Genomic DNA, 25,000 nt, shown 5'->3' with positions numbered 1-25,000 from the left:
TACCATGACATGTTCACAGTACCACGACATGTTCAGTACCATGACATGTTCAGTACCACGACATGTTCAGTACCATGACATGTTCAGTACCATGACATGTTCACAGTACCACGACATGTTCACAGTACCATGACATGTTCACAGTACCATGACATGTTCACAGTACCATGACATGTTCAGTACCATGACATGTTCACAGTACCACGACATGTTCACAGTACCACGACATGTTCAGTACCACGACATGTTCACAGTACCATGACATGTTCAGTACCATGACATGTTCACAGTACCATGACATGTTCACAGTACCATGACATGTTCAGTACCATGACATGTTCAGTACCATGACATGTTCACAGTACCATGACATGTTCACAGTACCATGACATGTTCAGTACCATGACATGTTCACAGTACCACGACATGTTCAGTACCACGACATGTTCACAGTACCATGACATGTTCAGTACCATGACATGTTCACAGTACCACGACATGTTCACAGTACCATGACATGTTCAGTACCATGACATGTTCACAGTACCATGACATGTTCAGTACCATGACATGTTCACAGTACCATGACATGTTCACAGTACCATGACATGTTCAGTACCACGACATGTTCACAGTACCATGACATGTTCACAGTACCATGACATGTTCAGTACCATGACATGTTCACAGTACCATGACATGTTCAGTACCATGACATGTTCACAGTACCATGACATGTTCACAGTACCATGACATGTTCAGTACCATGACATGTTCACAGTACCATGACATGTTCAGTACCATGACATGTTCACAGTACCATGACATGTTCACAGTACCATGACATGTTCAGTACCACGACATGTTCACAGTACCATGACATGTTCACAGTACCATGACATGTTCAGTACCACGACATGTTCACAGTACCACGACATGTTCACAGTACCATGACATGTTCACAGTACCACGACATGTTCACAGTACCATGACATGTTCACAGTACCATGACATGTTCACAGTACCATGACATGTTCAGTACCATGACATGTTCAGTACCACGACATGTTCACAGTACCATGACATGTTCACAGTACCATGACATGTTCACAGTACCATGACATGTTCAGTACCACGACATGTTCACAGTACCATGACATGTTCAGTACCACGACATGTTCACAGTACCATGACATGTTCACAGTACCATGACATGTTCAGTACCATGACATGTTCACAGTACCATGACATGTTCAGTACCATGACATGTTCACAGTACCATGACATGTTCAGTACCATGACATGTTCACAGTACCATGACATGTTCACAGTACCATGACATGTTCACAGTACCATGATATGTTCACAGTACCATGACATGTTCAGTACCATGACATGTTCACAGTACCACGACATGTTCACAGTACCACGACATGTTCAGTACCACGACATGTTCACAGTACCATGACATGTTCAGTACCATGACATGTTCACAGTACCACGACATGTTCAGTACCATGACATGTTCACAGTACCATGACATGTTCAGTACCATGACATGTTCACAGTACCATGACATGTTCACAGTACCATGACATGTTCACAGTACCATGACATGTTCAGTACCATGACATGTTCACAGTACCACGACATGTTCAGTACCACGACATGTTCACAGTACCATGACATGTTCAGTACCATGACATGTTCACAGTACCACGACATGTTCACAGTACCATGACATGTTCAGTACCATGACATGTTCACAGTACCATGACATGTTCACAGTACCATGACATGTTCACAGTACCATGACATGTTCACAGTACCATGACATGTTCAGTACCACGACATGTTCACAGTACCATGACATGTTCAGTACCATGACATGTTCACAGTACCATGACATGTTCAGTACCATGACATGTTCACAGTACCATGACATGTTCACAGTACCATGACATGTTCAGTACCATGACATGTTCACAGTACCATGACATGTTCAGTACCATGACATGTTCACAGTACCATGACATGTTCACAGTACCATGACATGTTCAGTACCACGACATGTTCACAGTACCATGACATGTTCACAGTACCATGACATGTTCAGTACCACGACATGTTCACAGTACCACGACATGTTCACAGTACCATGACATGTTCACAGTACCACGACATGTTCACAGTACCATGACATGTTCACAGTACCATGACATGTTCACAGTACCATGACATGTTCACAGTACCATGACATGTTCAGTACCATGACATGTTCAGTACCACGACATGTTCACAGTACCATGACATGTTCACAGTACCATGACATGTTCACAGTACCATGACATGTTCAGTACCACGACATGTTCACAGTACCATGACATGTTCAGTACCACGACATGTTCACAGTACCATGACATGTTCACAGTACCATGACATGTTCACAGTACCATGACATGTTCAGTACCATGACATGTTCACAGTACCATGACATGTTCACAGTACCATGACATGTTCAGTACCATGACATGTTCACAGTACCATGACATGTTCACAGTACCATGACATGTTCACAGTACCACGACATGTTCACAGTACCATGACATGTTCACAGTACCACGACATGTTCACAGTACCACGACATGTTCACAGTACCATGACATGTTCACAGTACCATGACATGTTCAGTACCATGACATGTTCACAGTACCATGACATGTTCACAGTCCATTGGAAGGCGGATCATAAAGGCCGGAAAAGGTGCAGCGAGACCCCAGTACATGCAGTAATTACTAAATAAACAGGTTCAGGGGAATGAGCTCACTGTGTGTGTGTCTCTGTGTGTGTGTGTGTGTGTGTGTGTGTGTGTGTGTGTGTCTCTGTGTGTGTGTGTCTGTGTGTAGGTTGCCTTCATATAAGAGTAATGAAAACATGTGACAGTGTGAATATAACCTGCTGCATGTCCTTGTGTGAGGAAGTGTGTGTGTCTCTGCTGCATGTCCTTGTGTGAGGAAGTGTGTGTGTGTGTGTGTGTGTCTCTACTGCATGTCCTTGTGTGAGGAAGTGTGTGTGTACATCTCTTTAACAACAAACACTGTTTTACAGACCAGAGCTTCCCCTTTCAGCTCGAGCTTCATGAGAAGTGACAGCGATATCCAGAAACATCTAATCTAATTCTGTCTGCAGCTAAAAGGCTATTAGAGGTTCAGCCATCATTTATAAAAGCTGAGTCCAGCCAGGACTTCCCCCTGAGGCTACTAGACCTCACTGCTGGAAGGTCCCTGGGTCTGGAACCACAGAAAGAGGTCCAATGGAGCTTTGGACCAAAAGGAACGGCTAACCACAAGTAATGACTAGCTAGTGAGCGCTACTCCAACCTAGAACACTAGTCCAAGCGTGTCACGGAAGTCTGCTTTCAGACCGCAGACCAGACACACATGTTGCTCTAGTCCGGCTACACACTGCAGTTATGAGTCCTGAAAAGACTTTGTCCAGAAGCTTTCATCTGTCTGTGTGTGTGTGTGTCTGTGTGTGTGTGTGTGTTCAACAGAGCAGCTCAACGTAGCGCTGCAGTCTGTCCACCCACTCTATACAAGTACTGCTCAGAGAAAACATGTTTACAATGGAACCATGCGTGTGTGTGTGTGTGTGTGTGTGTGCCTCTCTGTTTTTGTGTGTGTGTGTGTGTGTGTGTGTGTGTGTGTGTGTGTGTGTGTGTGTGCCTCTCTGTTTTTGTGTGTGTGTCTGTTTTTGTGTATGTGTCTCTTTTTGTGTGTGTGTGTCTGTGTGTGTGTGTGTGTTACTCACTTATGGCTGCTGGCCAGGCTGGACTGCGTTGGCAAGTGCCGGGAGGGAAGGATGTCGTACTCGTCGCTGACCTGCACGCCATTAGAGAAAGGCTACACACACACACACACGCGCACGCACACACATACACGCACACACATACACGTACACACATACACGCACACACATACACACACACACAGGAGAAGGGGAGAATTATGAAAAGCACAACGGAACAGTTATGTCGGCTGAATTGATGAACTGAAACATGATGCTTTGATAACTTCAGCAACATGTATGTTACTCACTGAGAACACCGTGTGGGTTGAAGGATGCAGATTATGTATTTATACACACAGTATGTGTTTTAATCAAAGCGGCTACATCTCAGACTCCAGGCCGTGTTGTTCACCAGTCTCAGTGCCAAGTCGGACCCTTCTCCACCTCCTAGCCTTCTGTGCTCACCTTCTCTTTAGTTTCGCTCAACACACCTGGAAGTGTCATGACTGCATATTTACCTCCTGTTGCACGATTGACTAGACAACGTGTGTGTAAACGTGTGTACGTGAGCGTGTGTGCGCACGCATGTGTGCGTGCAATGGCATGTGTGTGTGTATATGTGCATGTATGTGTATGCATGAGCCTGTGTGTGTTTGCGCATGTGTGTGTGTATTTGTGTGTGTGTGCATGCATGCGTGCGTGCGTGAGTGAGTGAGTGAGTGAGTGAGTGCATGAGTGAGTGAGTGAGTGAGTGCGCGAGTGCGCGAGTGAGTGAGTGAGTGAGTGAGTGAGTGAGTGAGTGAGTGAGTGAGTGCGCGAGTGAGCGAGTGAGTGAGTGAGTGAGTGAGTGAGTGAGTGAGTGAGCGAGTGAGTGAGTGCATGAGTGAGTGAGTGAGTGAGTGCGCGAGTGAGTGAGTGAGTGAGTGAGTGAGTGAGTGAGTGAGTGAGTGAGTGAGTGAGTGAGCGAGCGCGTGCGTGAGTGAGTGAGTGAGCGAGCGAGTGCGTGCGTGAGTGAGTGAGTGCATGAGTGAGTGAGTGCATGAGTGAGTGAGTGAGTGCATGAGTGAGTGAGTGAGTGAGTGAGTGAGTGCATGAGTGAGTGAGTGAGTGAGTGCATGAGTGAGTGAGTGCATGAGTGAGTGAGTGAGTGAGTGCGTGAGTGAGTGCATGAGTGAGTGAGTGCATGAGTGAGTGAGTGAGTGAGTGCATGAGTGAGTGAGTGCGTGAGTGAGTGAGCGAGCGCGTGAGTGAGTGAGCGAGTGAGTGAGTGAGCGAGTGAGTGAGTGAGCGAGTGAGTGAGTGAGTGCATGAGTGAGTGAGTGAGTGCATGAGTGAGTGAGTGAGTGAGTGCATGAGTGCATGAGTGAGTGAGTGCATGAGTGCGTGAGTGAGTGCATGAGTGAGTGAGTGAGTGAGTGCATGAGTGAGTGAGTGAGTGAGTGAGTGAGTGAGTGCATGAGTGAGTGAGTGCATGAGTGCGTGAGTGAGTGAGTGAGTGAGTGAGTGAGTGAGTGAGTGAGTGAGTCCCGCACACATGACAGAGTAGAAATGCTCGGCCTGATGAGGTTTCCTCAACAGAACATGTCGAGGTCTCTGGAGGATTCCATTGTATTGAAATGGTCAGACTGAGTTTCAGTTAAAATAGAGATTTCGTAATCTTGTATGGATGATCATCATCATCATCATCATCATCTTCAAGTATTTACACACTGAAGGAATAGCTTGATAGTCTTGCACATATAGTAGATGGTCTGCATTCCTTTGAAGAAGGTTTGACTTATTGGGAACATCCAGGTCTCTTAGAACACTCCTTTTATGATCTATTATGCAGTTATGTTGTTCCCCTGGTTTTGTTTGTATATTTTATTGGTTTGTTTGTCTTCTACTCCATTTGCCCTTTGTGGTTATTTGTTTGGTTTTGTTGTATTCATTGCCTTTATGGTCGTTTCCCGGTATTTAAGTTATGTAGAGCACTTTGTACTATATAAATAAAGTTATTATTAATTGCGTCCCAGTTACCCTCGCGTCCTTTCCTTGTGTCCTAGATCCTCCCACCAGGGATGCATGGAGAGACGCAATTTATTAAGCTCAATGTTTTGGGGGAAATTGAAATTTCACAACCCGAGATAAAAAAATGATCCTCAATGCCTGTAGAAAATGTAATGGCTATAGATTTCTTTTACACAGAAACCAATAAAAAAAAGCCTGTAAACGGATATCTAGGCCCTACCTTGGAGCTCTCTGCCGTTCCCGCCCCCTCCATTCTGTGATGTAATCTCCCAAATCCAGCCGACGGGAAGCTGAGCGGCCTCCCGTTCAGGTGCGAGTGGCCCGTGGGCTCCGGCTGCAGCTCGGCTCCGGCCCTGTGGGCGTCGGCAAAGGGACCGTCTTTGGGGCAGCGCGCCTTCAGGGGCATCTGGGAGTCCGACAGCGAGCCGGTGGAAGACGAGATGGAAGAGGTCAAGGGAGAGGAGGTGGGCACCCAGGAGTGACGCGACTCAGGGGGGATGGGAGGAGGACGCTCGGGGGGAGGCGGCGGAGGAGGGTCCCTCTGTGGAGGCGGCGGGGCGGGGAGGGGCTTGTCCTGCTTCCTGGACATTCCTGGAGAGGACTAGAGAGGCGGAGAAATGGAATGCATGTCCACTGGAATGACAGGACCATCTAAATAATGCTCTACTCGTTGTAAAGGGAGGCCAGGAAGACGAGCAAGCTACTTGTTGTGGAAGTAAAGAACAGTCTTTTTATTTATTTCATCTTTAGTTATTCAGAATAATCCCATTGGGATTTTGAATCTCATTGACCTCGTAAAGGTTCTAAGCTCACACTACATTAACACACAAAACAGCAAAAAGTAACATCAAACATCACATTTTTACATAAAACAGACCAAATAGTATAGTCAGTGCTCAAATGATCCTTAATCCGGTTTTTAAATGTATTTTTTTTAATATAAGAATGAATATAATAATCTATTATATCAAGATCACCAAAAATAAAAAGTATTAATACAGAAAAATGTACCAATCTTCATTTCCACGATAATTTTTTCCACAACTATTTCCACCTCCACCACCTTCAGGGTCTTTGGCCTTTTTCGCGACCTTAATAATTTCTCAAATTCACCTTTTAAAGGCACTTGCATATGAGATACATACCCATGTGTTACATCAAAAATTGCAGAACAATCTCAGCTCTCTATATAATGAGGCACCATTGTCCTAAAGCACAAGTGTAAAGTGATAATATGGCCCTAAAGATGACAAATTGAAGCTTGATTTTTGAAATTCTTCATATCTCTTGTGAAAACATAACTTATCTCTTGTGGACAAACTGTTTTGGTGATGGAAATGGATTTACCAAAGGTCTTAGGTTCACAAAATCACAGTTTTTTTTCAACACTGTCGGCGTGATTCAAGACCCCAGAGGGTTAAGTTATTAAGTGACTGCCCACAGACTTAAGTGATCATCAGCAAGGAAACAGAGGTGAACCGTTCCCTCTGTACCGGTCCACTGACCTTTGGGGAGGCGGTGGGACTGACGGACGGGGAGTGGATGGCGCCCTTCTGAATGAGGTCGAGTCGTGGCGGGACGGGAGGAAGGCCGAGGTGCTGGACGCAGTGGTCTCCTGCGTGGACCTTCCTGTGCTGGTTGACGGGCGACGAGCTGGGCGACACCATGGGAGAGTTCTGCCGCTCGGCGCAGTGCTGGGAGGAAAACATCAGTCACTTCTTCAAATCAACTTATTCTTCTATGTCTTCCGTATTTTGGACCTCTAAAACTTCTTCATTTACTCAGCTACAGAAACCGTTCAACTATTAAAATATTCAGCTACTTAAGGACACAATGGCTATATCTCTTCAAATGTTTAACTATTCAACTTTTTGAATTATTAAGCTTTTCATGAAAATTAAAATGAATGGGATCCAATGGAGGAAATCTTCAAATCCTCTTCAACTTTAAAAGCTTACAGGTTCTGCATACCTTCAGCTACAGACACCTTTTAAACGTTCAAATGTTCACAAAACCTTCAGCTATTATTCTATAATTTCACACATTTACACATTTTTGATGTTCAGCTATTTTCAGCTAAATTCAGCTATTTTCCGCTATATTCAGCTATCTTTTCAAATATTTAAGCAGGAAATGCTATTTCTAGTTTAGGATGTCGTTCTGTTGAGGCGTTGCAAGAGACTTCATCGTCTGTTCTTATTGGTCAAACTGCCAAACAGAAAATTTCGTTCATATATTAGATTGGAGTTTATTTAAAGTTTTAATTTATACTAGAGATATTTTCACACAAAGAAAATGAACCTTTTATCCCATAAAATCACATGTTTTTGCAGAATAACATATCAATGAGTTAAACTAAACAAAAAATGGACGGGGCAGACGTCCATGTAGAGCATTTCATTACGTTATACACACCGCTTAACCCATAGGTGTCAAACTCAAGGCCCGCGGGCCGAATCTGGCCCTCGACAGCTTGAAAGGCATATGATCGTCTTTAAATTAAAGTTTACGCTGCTTTACAGTGTTCAGTGACCATAGACTACATCTCCCATAATGCATGTCAATTTTGTGAAGCGCAAATTAACAGCATCCTTATTAAAAATAATAAAATCAGGAAACACAATGAGTCACTTTTAAGTTGTTGGAATTCATCTCGCGAGAAAGCAGAGTTTCCATATCGGCGTTTAACTAAAGACAAGTGATTAAATTGAAAGGTCGACAAATAATCCTAAAATGTGCAAGAAGAGAAAGATGGATGCAGAGGGAAGAACATTTAAAGAAGATGGGAAAGTGAATACATGTTTGTGCTTCAAGGAGAGAAAATGGTACTTTATATTTTTACATTTATATAAATGTAAAAATGTATGACTTTAATGTTTCTAAAGGGTCTTTGAGTATTTCGAAAAGCACTATGAAATCAAATGTAGTATTATTATTATTATTATTATTATTAGAAGGATAATTTCAAAAGGTTTGATAATCAGAAAACCCTTGGTTCATATACATGTCAGTGGTCTATCAGTTTATGATAGTACCCAAAGATGATTTGATAGAGAGCATGCATTCCAGTTTTGAACATCCAAGCGTCATAAAGTAAGTCATATTTCTGCTGGAAATGACTTTCAAAACTCGGCGACCTCTCTTGATCACTTTCAGGTCCTCTCGAGTCATACCTATGATATATGTTAATATTAACAGCTAGAAGGAAACATGATCGTGTATTGATTAGTAAGGTCTGGCTTCAGAGAATGCGTCGCTGGGCGGCATCAGTGGCTCTGAAATCGAGACATGTGACTTGAAACCTGTAAAGACCATATATGGGCGCGGAAGCCCCAAAAATGGGGGCTCTGGGGTTAAAGATAAGATGGCCCTGGGCCTTTTCCTGGAATATAAGCACACAAAAAGGCTAATCGGATTTCTTTCTTCACCTCCCCATTAATAGATGGACTACCAAGTCTTTACCTTCCTGATGTTGGCCAGTCCGTTCATGACCAGGCAGTCTTCTCGGTCTTCCTCGTCGTCCAGCTCCAGCATGGGGCAGTTGTGCTGGTCCAGGAAAAAGCACCTGTTGCCCTCATTGCGTGGGTCAAAGGCATCCACAATGATGGGCTCTGTGCCTTTGATCTCACAACGACAGAACGGACAACCCTGACCATCCGATTCCTGCAACCAATAAGGCAAAGAGTTTGCATGGAACAGGATACGTCTAGAAACAGACACACACAGTGTGGCCGTGACCCCATAAACGTAGAACATGAGGAAACATTTGGGTCGTCCAGCAGGAACAACTGGGATCCGCATGGTTAAGGTTATGCCCTGTATCTTACTCCCACTGCCCTGGACACATGTTGGTGGAGATCCTCTCCAGGGGAAACTGCTTTGCAACTTTACAACATCCATTGGCCACATGCACATATTCCACATGGCGGCTGCTGTCAAACAAGGGTCATAAATAAGAGGATAAAAGAAGTTTGGTATTTTTAGTGGATCTTACTCTACAGTCAAAGGCAGACAATATTTACAGGGAACAAAGCTGCGTTTGTGGCGGCCATATGGTTGGGGACTGTGTGACGCACCAAAGGCATGTTTGAAACTGAATCCTAATTAGAGTGGGAGGAGAAGGGAAGGAGTGGGAGGTTAAAAGGAAGGGAACCCAGACGGGAGGAGATGCGATGGTCATAAGACACTGAAGAAACAGACCCAACTGAAGCGAAAACCCTGCTCCTGAACTTCTGTCGTGGTGAAGGGAAACCTCTGAAGTAGACAGAAAACCTTCCTTTTGTTCAACAGGGTGTTGATTTAGCAACTTGCATATGTCTAGACGTCAAGCATTAAAACTGGGCTAAATTGGTTAAACAATGAATACTTTGAGATAATAATCATAGTTTCTAATGGTCTACACTAACATGTTACGTATACCGTAAACGTTGGGTTACAAGCCGCTCCTACGGCCGGTAAATGTCCCCGCTGTAGCAAGCTAGTAGCAGCGCTAGCTAGTGCTGCTGCTAGCTGGCGCTGCTGCTGCTACTGCCCAAGTCGGGTGTCGAGCCTGGTCCCGCTACCTTTGGTGGTTTTCGGGGAGCTAGCGGAAGTTAGCGGGGAAGTAACGGAGCGCTAGCAGGAGTCCCAGCTGGCTACAGCGGGGAGCTAACGGGGACACTGACCGAAGGTAGTAGCGGCTCGTAACCCGACGTTTACGGTACTGTAGTGGCCTTCTATCATAATATGTAACTTTGATGTCTGAACACTTAAACCTGCACTGACTGATTTGTGGTTTTGCTCGCTTGAGGCAAGCTGTAAAAACAACATTGTCATATCATCACTTCGTCAAGTTGATATTTTGAATGAGTTTCCCAAAAGTAGCCCATTTATAGACCCAGTAGACAAAGTGTGAGCAACATCAACATGTTGTTATCATGACTGTACTAATACTAGTGAAGACATTTATCATCACTGTACTAATAAAGACATTTATCATCACTAACAGAGTAGAGATGTTTTCTCTCTGCATTGAGTATTTATACTGTGATTTCTACTGGAGGAATGCTTTTGTCTCATTTATGAATTATTTCCGTCTGTATGTTTGAAATGCTGATTGTGAAGTAATTATTAAATAACCCAGAATATGATTATGGTTTCTCTTGAACACTGAAATTAATGTATTATGCTCAATGTTTCAGGGGAAATTTCAATGACATAACTTATCAAACCTGACACTCAGCCTCACGTGACTGAATGGAAATGATGATAAATGATGTAAAAAGTGTTTCTGCTGACAGACAGATAAACTCTCCAGTTGTCTCTGACTTCAAGTATATCCATAATAAACCTCGAGGGAAATAACAGATCACGAGAAGACAATATGGCGGCACAGAACAAGCAAGGAAACGACAAATAAGAGACTGAAATTAATTCAGACTCATGGCAAAAGGTTACAACAAGGGAACCCTCTCATGCGGTGCAGAGATACGTCAAACAGGAAGTGGCATTACACAGATCAGCAGCTGTGAGTGAAGAGTGAATGTCTCATCCACCCAGCTGACTAATACACAGAACGAGAGGAAAGACAGGGAACCACCACTGAGTCAAAAGTGCCGGGTTACTGCGTGTCATTGAGGAGGAGGGTTCGTCCTCTCTGACTCACCAGGAAAATACTACATTCTTGAAGCACACACACACACACACACACACACACACACACACACACACACACACACACACACACACACACACACACACACACACACACACACACACACACACACACACACACACACACCTTGTGGAGGAGGCGGGGTCACGTTGAGTTGTCATAACAGGAAGTATGACAAACAAACACTGGTAATGCGAGTGCTGCCAAGTCCCACGGTGTACAGGCCACAGGACTGAACTCTGGAAAGACTGAACATGGCTGTAGGTTTAGGAAATGTTCAGAGTGAAGACACCCAAAAAAAGCTCATCCAGCTTCGTAGGCATGACCATGAACTCTTGAGAACTCTGTGGATCCATGTAAGCAATGCTTTGCCGCCCCTGTAGGAATTATTGTTGTGATAGTTTTGACCAAAAAGCATCATTTGAGTTGTACATTTGTTGTTTTTTTACCTACAGAAACACCACTGAATATGACTTCCTGTGACCTCTATACACCGTAGACATAGCAACGGTGAGCAACTAGGGGTTAAGTGTCTTGCTCAAAGACACAACACCATGGACTAGCGGAGCCGGGGCGCGAACCACCAACCCTCTGATTGAAAGACAGGCATGCTAACCACTTAGCCACAGTCGCCCCCCTAGCCACTTAGCTAAGGGTTGCCCCCTTAGCCACAGTCGCCCCCCTAGCCACTTAGCAAAGGGTCGTCCCCCTAGCCACTTAGCTAAGGGTCGCCCCCTTAGCCACTTAGCTAAGGGCCGCCCCCTTAGCCACTTAGCTAAGGGCCGCCCCCTTAGCCACAGTCGCCCCCTTAGCCACTTAGCTAAGGGTCGCCCCCTTAGCCACAGTCGCCCCCTTAGCCACTTAGCTAAGGGTCGCCCCCTTAGCCACAGTCGCCCCCTTAGCCACTTAGCTAAGGGTCGCCCCCTTAGCCACAGTCGGCCCCCTAGCCACTTAGCTAAGGGTCGCCCCCTTAGCCACAGTCGCCCCCTTAGCCACTTAGCTAAGGGTCGCCCCCTTAGCCACAGTCGGCCCCCTAGCCACTTAGCTAAGGGTCGCCCCCTTAGCCACAGTCGCCCCCCTAGCCACTTAGCAAAGGGTCGTCCCCCTAGCCACTTAGCTAAGGGTCGCCCCCTTAGCCACTTAGCTAAGGGCCGCCCCCTTAGCCACTTAGCTAAGGGCCGCCCCCTTAGCCACAGTCGCCCCCTTAGCCACTTAGCTAAGGGTCGCCCCCTTAGCCACAGTCGCCCCCTTAGCCACTTAGCTAAGGGTCGCCCCCTTAGCCACAGTCGGCCCCCTAGCCACTTAGCTAAGGGTCGCCCCCTTAGCCACAGTCGCCCCCCTAGCCACTTAGCTAAGGGTCGCCCACTTAGCCACAGTCGCCCCCCTAGCCACTTAGCTAAGGGTCGCCCCCTTAGCTACAGTCGCCCCCCTAGCCACTTAGCTAAGGGTCGCCCCCTTAGCCACTTAGCTAAGGGTTGCCCCCTTAGCCACAGTCGCCCCCTTAGCCACTTAGCTAAGGGTCGCCCCCTTAGCCACAGTCGCCCCCTTAGCCACTTAGCTAACGGTCGCCCCCTTAGCCACAGTCGCCCCCTTAGCCACTTAGCTAAGGGTCGCCCCCTTAGCCACAGTCGCCCCCTTAGCCACTTAGCTAAGGGTCGCCCCCTTAGCCACAGTCGCCCCCTTAGCCACTTAGCTAAGGGTCGCCCACTTAGCCACAGTCGCCCCCTTAGCCACTTAGCCCCCCAGTTACAAAGTAGAACGGCCACACAAGGTCTAATATGCTGTTGACTCTTTGATACAAACAGCTAAACAAACCTACAGAATGGTGACAGCAGAACAGGTTCTTGTCCAGAAAGAGAGAGAAAGCGTTTCTCTGCCAGAGATCAATAACATCCGTGTCAGGACTAATGACTCATCAGGGGAAGCTCATTATAAACACACGCTGTGCTGGCACAGCTTCTGAGACGACGCCAGGACAGAGTGCTCTGGGACGCACAAATCCCCAAAAATAGGTCGCATGCAGAATTACTGGAACACCGTGTGCACACGATACGGACTGATGTGTAGAGATGTGACTGGGACCGACGTGAGGATGTGAGGGACTTCTTTTCTTTTACCATGCAACTTACACTGGAGGCTGCTTCTATTATTCAGTATTTATTTCTATATATATATATATATATATATATATATATATATATATATATATATATATATATATATATATATATATATATATATATATATATATATAGAAAATAAATAGAATATTGCAAATAGAGACGGAGGAAGTGATGGGATGCTAGTAAACTGGCAGCATGTGTGATGCTATAGCCAAAGTGCATGCAGATGGTCACTACTTGGTCACTACATTACCTGCCAGGCCGTCAGACAGGAAGTGCACATGAGGTGACCGCAGGGCTCGATCTTGACATCTTTGTCGTTCTCAGCGCAGATCTTACAAAGCTGGAAGGTGGAGCCCATCTCACAGTACAGCTCGTACTGCTCCTGTTCAGGAAGAGCACACAACATGTAAAGAGACAGATACGCTCACACCACAGGGAAAGAGTCGCCTTTCAGGACTTTTCTGTTGACTTTATATCAAAAAAGGAATGTAGGCTAAGAGTCACTAAAGAGAAATAAATGGGTTGGCGGCCATGTTGATCATTTGTTTTCATGAATGGACAAATGGTGTGTGGCTTTAAAGCACTGCCTCCTTTCCTTTGGCAACAGACGGTCCAGAGTCTCCTCCGCTGTTTATGTAGTTTTGCATCCCTAATTCCATGTGATGCCACTTCTGGAAAGTCCAAGCCTCAATATCTACAGAAATAACTTCCTGAAGACACTTTTCTAGAAGTAACGCTGTCCCTGATTTGGCGGTGTGCTACATGGTGGTAGCCGTCACTACATTTCCCCTGGAGCATAGAAGGAAATTAGCTAACATGGCTGAACTGGCTCTTTTTTTGGCCTGCAACATATTTGGTTAAGTTCAGGCAGGTCTCAGTAAACGGTTTCCACACTTAAATGTCAATGGCTAAGGAGTATTACTCTGCTCATCCAGATACACAGACAAACCCACCTGGGTCACTTTGATGTGGTCGTGAGGCGTCGGCTCACACAAACCAGTGAGGTCAGGATTGTAACTGCGACCGTCGGGAAACAAGTAGCTGCGAATGAAAAGGTTGAAATGAGACAAGAGTAACAAACACAAAGAGAGATATTCCACACAGGTGTGAATAACTCATGGATGCTCCACCCCGGGCTGCCTAGTGACGATACATTACCCTGGAATTGGATAAAACAGTGACTCAGAGACAACCATTTTCTCTGTCTGAGACACACAAAAAACCCGTTTCACCTCAAGAAAAGAGCCTCTGGTGAGAGACATTTGGAGACGAGATGTGACTGATTGAGACAGTTGATCCTTTTCCAATTGGATACAGCACATACACAGTAGAGAGTTGAGCAGAAGTGATCACTAGACGAAGATGTGTGATACGTACAAGCCCTCCCTGTAGCCGTCGATGAGGGCCTGGAACAGCGGCTTGTTGTGGGGGATGGTCTGCAGGATGTTGCTGTCGTTGGTCACATAGCCGATGGCCCACTGGCCCAGCCTCGTGCAACTCAGTCTGAAGATGTAACTGAGAGAGGACACAAGTGCATGGTTAACACACACACACACACACACACACACACACACACACACACACACACACACACACTTAGTCCCATGTAAACCCAACCATATAAAAAGGCCACAAACACAGGACCTTCACCCAGGAGAAGGTTGATCGTGTGAAACAAAGTCACAAGTCAAGTCACTTGTTAGTCACATGAGTAGTTCCTTTTTCTAAACCCGACTTCCTGTGAAGACGGATTTTATTCAAAGACACGGCATGTAACAAGTGTACGTTACATTTAGCTGACGCTTTTATCCAAAGCGACTTATTATAAGTGATTCAACCATGAGGACAAACTCAGAACAACAAGTCAGGAAAGTAACATTTCCTCAAGAAAGACAAACTACAAAGTGCTATCAGTAGGTAGCATTTAAGTGCTACCTTCCTTATTCAAGGTATAGTCTAGTGAAGAAGTGTTTTTAGGTCACGGTGGAAGATGTAGAGACTTCCTGTTAGTTCCGATCTGTAGGCTATTTGTAGTTTACAGATCGCATTCCGATTTATTCGTATGCGTTTGTAAATATATATATATTCATGTAGAAATGTGCATGTAGATGCATCCTTTGTTCTTTTTTTGTCTGTCTGTGAAATACATTACTACTCATTTTGATATGTGTTGTATAAATACGATTTATTATTATCAACCACACAAGATGTGTTTTCAGATCAAACATGATACGAATAGTCAAGAATCCAGCGTTAAGTATTATAACTACACATAAAATAAGAATTTTCTCCAACACGTGGTGTTTGCTGTCAGATCTAAGAGCCAATCAGCTCTCTGATGTGGGACAACCAGGCGTTTCCCATCATGCACTGGGCCACGCAGTCGCTGGAGAGCTTCTGCGGCGTCTGCCTCAAATCGACGGCCGCCTTGATCTCGTGAGAGTATCGTTGACCACGTGTGCGTGACTAAAGCCTCGCTCTCCACTCACTTTTCCGTGTCCGGGTTCTTCCCGCCACACAAGATGAGATAATTCCCCCTCCTCAGTGAGATGCTCTTTCTATGATGAAAGATGAACTTTCTACCCTTTTATATAAAGTTGAACTGCAACCAAACGATAGTGCTTGTGCTGCTTCTTTCAAGCTTTTGGGATTCCCTTGTAACTGAATACAAAGGAGACGGCTCAGCGGAAGGAGGAACAATCTCAATGAGAAAAAGATGTGGAGGAAAAACAGATTAGAAAAGCAGTTCAGAACGGGGACTGGGCTTAGAGCAAGCCTTGACCACCGTATGATCCCATCTGCACCAGCAACAAAGGCACTAAACCCATTGATACGAGACGTGAAGACAGCTCCACGGTTTCACTGATGCTAACAAGCAATGTTCTGTCTGAAGGGAAGAGCTTTGCTGAGGACAGATATATGGGAATGATGCTTCAACCACAGCGTTCCACAGGCAGTAAAGTATCACAGTCAGTGTGTGATCCACGTTTGGTGTTATTGTCACTGAGAGATGATCAATATATCCCGATTAGACACTCCATTGTGTGTGTTGTGTGAGCAAATAAAGAAAAGTGTGTTATTTGGGTTGAAATATGGATCATTCTTACATAATTTAGCTGTTTATTACATCGCCTACGTAGACGTAACTAAGGTATATAAAAAAACAACTCAAGGTTGATCCTGTGGTTTGTACTCGCCGTAGTGAAGCCCGTCCAAGGTGCAACCACCAGGATACTCAACCCGTGTGTCATTATAATGCAGAACTTCACTTCCTTCTCCACAGGGTTTGTAAAAGGTTATGAAGTAGTGCAAACATTGAGATACGAGAAGCCCTCTGGAAATAATGCAGAAACGTCTTTGTGCGTGTTGTGGAGGATTGCGACACGGGGCCATACTTTATACCATGCCACCTGACTTTCTCAGAGACAAATGCCCTGCTCACCATGATGGGTTCTGCACAGATCACATGCATGTTGGTGGGTACAAGTATGAAGTCCATGGGTGGTATTGCATGCTTCACCCACACCTTTGCATACTAGACTCTTCCACGCTCACTTTCACTAACATGCTTGCGTCCTCTCTGCACGTTTGGAAACAAAGACATGTTTCATGAACATATGCAACAGCAATCAGTAGCTTTGAGCCGGTTGCTCACGGACTGAGGCTCAGCGTGACAGCAAAGCACACACATAATCCCAAATACATCTATCTAGTATAGTCTCCTGAGGCGCATTCATTGGTGGAAGAACAGGAGGGAGGCTCACATCCCGTTACCGGGGGCTGGATGAAGGCCTTCTCTGGGCACTGGGCATGTTCTTTGCTGGTTTTCTGGGTTCTCTGACTTTCTCCCACAGTCCAAAGACATGCAGCTTAGGTTCATTATTGAGTCTGAATTGCCTGTCGGTGTGAATGTGAGTAGTTGTCTTCTCTATGTGTGCCCTGTCTCTGACATGTGGGCCCTGAATAGGATGAACTGTCACAGATAACCGAGGGATTGATCCCTGTGTTGCATAAAGACAATACATGATCCTTGTGATCGGGGTGAATGAAGATGGAACTGTCCCAAACTAAACTACACCCCTTTTGGAATAATGCAGTTGCGTCTCCAAACCTCTAGCTATGGTTTGGCAAGAGAGTGAAGCGAATAACGTGAAGCAGAGCAAAGTGAGAGGTTTGAGAAGAGGCATGAAGCGGTTTTGAATAGGACTTTCACATATGAACTGACTAAGTAATACTACATACAGAACGAGTATGAAACCAAATGGCTTCACACACACACACACACACACACACAGTGCCATACCTGCCAGGCTTGTCGATGTACTTGTGCAGTCGGGCCTTGACCTCGTCGTAGGTCAGGAAGGCCATGTAGCCGGGATGCGTCACCGCCAGGAAGTTCCAGTTCCTCAGAATTGATCCCCACGGCTGGAAAAGATCACACACACACACACACACACACACACACACACACACACACACACACACACACACACACACACACACACACACACACACACACACACAAACACACACACACAAACACACACACACACACACAACCCGGGAGTTCATGAAAAATCTGTCGTGAATCAGAGTTTCGCTTCACTTTCTTTTTTAAGCTCCAACACTTGATAATAAAATAAAACACAGCCCAAAGTATTGTGAGATTGATCCTCATAAATATTCACCATCTCATTTGTCCTATTTAGAGTAAGCATGACAAGTACAAACGCTTCTTCCAGAGAAAAACATGCTTTAAAGCCTCAGCGCCCACACACAGCATCTTGAAGCCACATGGGCCAGTAATCTGTCAACAGGAAGGATTTAAAGCCACACACACACACACACACACACACACACACACACACACACACACACACACACACACACACACACACACACACACACACACACACACACACACACACACACACACACACACACACACACACAGAATGCAAAGCCATCCTCATTGTGAGTCTGCATATATATTCAAACGTAACGTCTGCTCAGGAATCGGTTTTCCTCTCTCAAACGAGAAGGTTAAACATATGTTGGTCCAGAATCCATTCAGGATCCATATGAATTAGAAATGGTTCATGTTGGTGCCGGAACATGTTTCCACACTGAACTGTGGTCCGTTGACCCACCTGGAAGAGGCGCGTGAAGATGTCGAACTCAAACACAGAGATGTAGTCGTTGCAGGTCAGGTCAATGGTGGATTTGAGGGCCATGGCCTCCAGGCCCGAGCTGATGGGATGCACTGCGTGAAGGTACTGTCGGAAGACTTTCCACGGCACGATCGTCCTGCGGGAGGAAGACACCGAATCATGAAAGCAAAGAGAGCAGCTGGCGGGACAAAAAGGTATCAAACAACAGCGCTTTACTGATATGAATGCATTCTGTACAACAATGATGTCATTTATATCAAATGCATCAGCAGCCGAACACAAAAGTTAATCTCATACTGCTGCATCTTGTGTTTTATTGTGTTACTGGGCAGCAACACAGACGCATTCAATAAACAGAGATGAGTTTCTACTGTGGCACTGAACATGAAGTGTTCCTGGAACAACCGTGCTTTGTTTGAGGTCTGTAACATATCTTTCCCCCATCTGCTGAATGAAAGTACGTTATTAATGTAATAATGTCCCCATGAGGCGCCACACCATCAGGTTGAGATAACACAGAGGAGACGAAATACTTTATTTATTGCATCGCGATGTTGAGATGTGTCCCAACACAAGGGAGAAAACAAGTAAACTACAACTGAGTCATTGAATCTATCAAATAATAAATGATTTACATCTCAGACAAACATCTGGAGCAATTTAGGGTTCAGTATCTTAGATTAACATGCAGACTGGAGGAGCCTCTTCTGCAAAAATAGAACTGCGAGGGTCAGCAGAGTGCAGAGAGGAAGCTCCTTCACCATAGAGGCTCAAGGGGAAACGTGTCCAGGTGAACGTTTCCTCCTCCAGGGCTTTTCAGTTTGAGCTCTCAGCCACGAGCACTGGAGCGTCTCCAAAGTGACATCGTTATTCAATATGATGATGATCTATTTCCGGTGTTGGTTTCCTCTCTACATGAAGGCCCATCGCCTGCTGCTCCCAGCAGGCTTCTCGTTAGGTCATGTTCTCCAGCAGGAGGCTGATCACACAGCTCCATGTGCAGCAGTAGAGGCTTGCTCTTAAAGGGTCATCCCACGCTTTGTTGTCAGAAGGAGTGAGATGCTGATTCTTAACCTTTTTGACTGGACAGTAAAGAACCAAACTACTCCGCTGTAAGGATCCCTTGACCCAGAAGATAAATATTCCTAAACAGCTTGAATACATCACTATTGAAACAGCAGATTGTTATGGCAGTTCAGTACTTCACTGGAGAAGTTCACTTACTGAAGCTTTTTCACAGGAAATCCTGACCTTTTGCAACAGAAATCACAAATACAGAGGAAGATAAACTCCCCTTCATCAGATCCCAGACTGATCCGTTGCAGACTTGAAACCGTCGCCGGCTCCAGCAACAGAAGACCTCGGGGTTCAGTGTGTTGTTTGAAATGCAGGCGTGTGCCCTGGTAGAAAGCTGAGCTCCAATAGAGGTTTGGCAATGCGGTTTCCACTGTGCAGTTACTCTTGTTTGGCCTTGCACTACTGCAGCTGCTTCACAGGTAATGTGCCTTGACACGGAGGAGAGGGAAGTACATTCAGAGCAGGAGCAAGATGACCCAAGATGGGGAAGAACTCTGGGTCCATAATTACCAGACATGTGCACGGCTGTGTTTTGTCAGCTTTTTATATAAAAAGATCAGCAAGAAGCTGACACAAGCAGTTTTGTTACTGATTGTTCTGATGCAGTACAGTAGGGTCATTTAAAACCCTTTCTGACTTGAACTTACAGAACAGTTACTTTCTCCTGATCCTGATGAAATTAAAAATCATTTTAACAATTTATCTACACTTCATATACTTACATACTTTGCATTTTTGCACTTCTACTGTTTAAGTTTAATTTAATTCCTAAATTAATACTGTTTTTTTGCTGTTTTTCATCCCAACTATTATTATTATTATTCTTATTATTATTATTATTATTATTATATATACACCTTTCTTTTCTGTTTTTTTATATTTTATCTGTAAATTGCTGCTATTAATAAAGTATATATTCATTCAAAATCAGCTGAAAGCTGGTCAGCGCTGTACAATTATTATAGTTTGTATTACTTACTTTTAATGTGCTGTCCCGTAGCTTTGTATTGTGTGTATTGTGTCTTGTATTCTGTACTGTTTGCTGTTGCTTTATGTTTGTTATGGTCTGTCAAGGGACTACAGATGCACATCAGCTGGTACCGTGCATCACATGGTGACATTTATGTTTTAACTGTGCATGGTCCCTTTTAAATAAAGATAGAAATGTATACACAACCCTGATATTAAATGAAATGCTCTGTGACATACATGAAGCTGTTCAAACAGCACTGATAGTTCAGGCTGATAAAACTCACTGCAGTTAGTTGGCAAATTAAACTGAAAATAAAAACAGATATCTGAAATTTAAGTCTTAAAATTGTATGTTAAAAAGTCCTATCAAGCCCAAACCCAAAGTGGCAATGGGAAGAATGCTCTAAAATCCCTGACAGACATTGTTGGTTTGTCTTATTTGCCCCAATAAAGAGTCATGTGTGGTCACTGGCACACAGGAAGTGATGAATCGATCTGCCTGCCAGTCCTTCAGACCCCAACCAGAGATCATGGTCTCTTCAGGAAGGCTGCGAACGCCAAACACTGCTTTTGCACCACAGACAGTTTAGATTGAAGCTGATAACGGATAAAACTCGATCCAACAAAAAGAGGAGCATCACCTCAAAGCTGCTGCAGAAGAAGAAGGGAAGCTTACTTTTCGCCAAAGAAGGTCCTCCAGAACTCGGCCGCGTCCGCTTTGGTGATCCTGAAGGTTTCACCGTGGAACTGTCCTCCGGGAAAGATGGCTTTGATTTCAGCCAGCATGTGACTGAAGATCAGGGACAGCTTGGTCAGGTTCCTCCTGCAGAAAAGAGGCCAGAAGAGAGAAGAAACTGTTATTACAGTCAAAGGGTCGTCTGACGGCATATGGAGATGATTTGACCTTCAGGAAAGCCAACCTAGCAAAAAAATGTAGACGTTCTGAAACCACAAAAAACAAGCCTGAACCACAAAGTCAATTTAAGGGTTTGTGCTGTATCACACGCCAGACATCACATCGGACACATGCTCAAATGCAACTGAACATGTTGTACAGGATAACACACTCATCACATTCAGAGATAATTATGTGAGGAATTAATAACCAAAAGCCAAGCTTCGGCATTTTCCAGCCTGCAACACCACTTCTGAAACGTTCACATCTCGTGTCATCCTGCTGCTCGGCTCGCCTTGAACCAGCTTTAAAAGAGTAGATATTCAACAGTGTTGTATAATTATTGTATAGCGTGCATATGACACACACTGCTCATACTTAATGTAACACTGTATACTTATTTCCATCTATACTGTATATCTATATGTATACTAGGTATAGCATATACATCATGGTAGTTGGAGTAGCACTACTGTATTTATTTCATACAAATATTTACAAAATTCATTCATATAGGCAACATATAAATTAGCAATATTCCTAAATCCTGGAGGAAGTAAAAAGGACGCTCCAGAAGAGTTATTTCTGTGGCTTAGTCTTTATGAAGTGTGGGTGATTCCCGCCTCCCTCTCCTCGGGATTTGTCTCCGGCTGCGTGTTCGTAAACACTCATCACACACACACACACACACACACACACACACACACACACTAGAAGGACTTTGCCCAAGGTGTGAGTCACAGACAGCACACTGGCTGTGGGGTGCTGATAACAAGCTCTCTCTGTGTGTGTGTGTGTGTGTGTGTGTGTGTGTGTGTGTGTGTGTGTGTGTGTGTGTGTGTGTGTGTGTGTGTGTGTGTGTGTGTGTGTGTGTGTGTGTAGCCATCCTTCAAACGCTTCATTTTTCTTTTCAAAGGTTTTGTTTACCGCGCCTCTGTGATTCACCGTCGTCACAAAACAGTTATTCTACTGAATCAATACAGATGTAAGTACATCTGTGTTTGGGGTGACGGCTCAGAACCCTCTTAATACGACTACTAAATAATACTGCTAATAACCTGCTCCCAAAATATAGTCCCCAAATACGTAAATGTAATTTTAACATTTGCTTAAACTATGGGTCAGTGTGGAAACAACTTAAGCATTTCTTAAAATGAAACTCTAAAGATGTACAGTCACCGGCCACTTTATTAGGCACACCTGTTCAATTGCTTGTTAACACAAATAGCTAATGAGCTAATCAGCCAATCACATGGCAGCAACTCAATGCATTTAGGCCTCTAGACGCCGTGAAGGTCAAACTGAGCATCAGAATGGGGAAGAAACTTTGATGGTTGTTGGTGCCGAACTGGCTGGTCTGAGTATTTAGAAACCTGCTGATCTACTGGGATTTCCACGCACACCCATCTCTACAGAGAAAGGTCCGAAAAAAGATCCAGTGAGCAGCAGTTGTGCGGACGAGAATGCCTCGATGATGTCAGAGGTCAGAGGAGCAGAGGCAGAGTGGTTTGAGATGATAGAAAGGGAACAGTAGCTCAATTAACCACTGCTTACAACGAGGTGTCCAACCCGCTTCACAACATCTACACTCTTCACATTCTGTTGATACTGCCAGCTCGGATGTTTTAAACTAAAATTCTAGCCAGATCTTACACCTTCGATCTTTAAAATCCCAGCGCATGTGAAATGCTGTCACATAGTCCCACTTTTTGTTACAAAGGCTCAATAAAGCAATTCAGACGTTTTTACTTCCTGGTAATGCGAGTGACAATCAATGCAGTGCATCATGTGAAACACCTGAAGGCCTGGTGCTTAAGTTCTCCTCCTTCTGGCTTCAGACACTGATGTTCTATAATGAAGGTACATGATCAGTGAGGTCTGAGCTTCAGTGGTATGCTTCCTGTGTCTCACATCAAGTGCCAGGAAAAAAACATTCTCGTAGTTCACCGCTGTCTTGCAGAACAAAAAGGCACAAAGTAGAAATTAAAACAAATACAAAGTAATCACAAGTCATGTAAATAAGTCAAACTGTCAAAAAACTAGGATGAATCAAATACTGTGCTTTGGGCTCCCAGGTTCAAGGAGGCATCAGCAGGGTTTCTTTTGGCAAGAGGGCCATGACCCACAAGCCGATCGCTAGCGACCCACAAGCCGATCGCTAGCGCTTCCCTCTACACGCAACAAAACAAGTAACATTAGTTGTTAGAATAGATTTTAGAAACTCTTTCAAGGAACATACATGGAACAATGACTACCATGATTACAGGAGGAGGATTAGTACATTTGATCTGCTTTTATTAGTCTTTTCCGATACCAGAAGAAGACCAAAGAAGCTGGATCTGATATTGGCAAGAAAGAGAGTCCATGCAGTAATCATGTTGTCATATAATTCATCAACTCATTTACATGTGTCGCTTGCTACCCTTTCTGTACATGAAGAGGAAAATGCTGCAGATTCTGTTGTGTTCGGAGCTCAATTTCCAGCCTTGTCCAAAAAACACACAAACAAAAAAGCATGCTAAGCTGTATGATATGTGTCATATCTGGTATCCAGTATCACTCTTTTCTTATTGCATCGTGGGACTGCACTGCTCACCAATGATGAGACGGAGTGTGCGTCCTCAGCATGGCTCATGGTTTGTTTGTTGGTCTTTGCGTGTCCTCTGCATGGCCTGAGCATTACACTGGTTGAGTAATCCGCCTCATTGGAAAGGCCCGTTCATTAGGGCTAATGTACTCAGAGTGGCTGATGGCTGACTAACACAGATGTTACAGACATCCTTCAATGTGCAGACACACATGTATCCAACCCAGACAGCTCTAATAGAACCAAACCGGTTTCCACCAAAACAATCACACACAAACTCACGTTTCAGCCATTTTTTAAACATTCAAAACCCAAGCGTGCTGCCAGCGGCCTGCAGGGCGTCGCTGCGTTGTTGTGGTGACGCCTGCAGCTCAACCGCCACCATCTCTTCCTCCTGGTTTCCTGTCACCTGAACAAGATCAATATCCTCCGTCACCAACGGCTGTTCCTGCAGCTCACTGTGACAACGTGCATTTCCCTCCAAAACATTTGGCCTTCAAAATAATGGTATAGCTAATAATCATGTACAGGCGAAATATACTAGACATGTTTTTAGGGACATGTCAGTTGAATTTACTAGAATATGTGCTATTTTGGCGACTGTGGCTCAGTGGTTAGCATGCCCGTCTTTCAATCAGAGGGTCGGTGGTTCGAGCCCCGGCTCCGCTAGTCCATGTGTCCTTGAGCAAGACACTTAACCCCGAATTGCTCCCCGTTGCT

The 25,000-nt window shown here is 44.7% G+C and overlaps 1 protein-coding gene across 1 annotated transcript in view; it reads right to left on the bottom strand.

The window, feature by feature from the left end:
• The window catches only part of cblb (Cbl proto-oncogene B, E3 ubiquitin protein ligase), a gene marked incomplete at its 5' end in the record, with an annotated part of 39,829 nt that overhangs the window by 7,172 nt on the left and 7,657 nt on the right, over nucleotides 1-25,000 (bottom strand). Inside the window, 10 exons of the mRNA XM_079237203.1 lie at nucleotides 3,811-3,902; nucleotides 6,020-6,400; nucleotides 7,305-7,493; nucleotides 9,262-9,462; nucleotides 13,829-13,960; nucleotides 14,532-14,619; nucleotides 14,956-15,093; nucleotides 17,882-18,003; nucleotides 18,729-18,885; nucleotides 21,475-21,621. Coding sequence (XP_079093329.1) covers nucleotides 3,811-3,902; nucleotides 6,020-6,400; nucleotides 7,305-7,493; nucleotides 9,262-9,462; nucleotides 13,829-13,960; nucleotides 14,532-14,619; nucleotides 14,956-15,093; nucleotides 17,882-18,003; nucleotides 18,729-18,885; nucleotides 21,475-21,621 — 1,647 coding nt within the window. The remainder of the gene's footprint in view (nucleotides 1-3,810; nucleotides 3,903-6,019; nucleotides 6,401-7,304; nucleotides 7,494-9,261; nucleotides 9,463-13,828; nucleotides 13,961-14,531; nucleotides 14,620-14,955; nucleotides 15,094-17,881; nucleotides 18,004-18,728; nucleotides 18,886-21,474; nucleotides 21,622-25,000) is intronic.

Source organism: Taurulus bubalis (assembly GCF_910589615.1).
Source record: "Taurulus bubalis genome assembly, chromosome: 2".
NCBI lineage: Eukaryota > Metazoa > Chordata > Actinopteri > Perciformes > Cottidae > Taurulus > Taurulus bubalis.
Note: the sequence above shows the minus strand (reverse complement) of the source record. Positions and strands in the feature narration are given on the sequence as shown.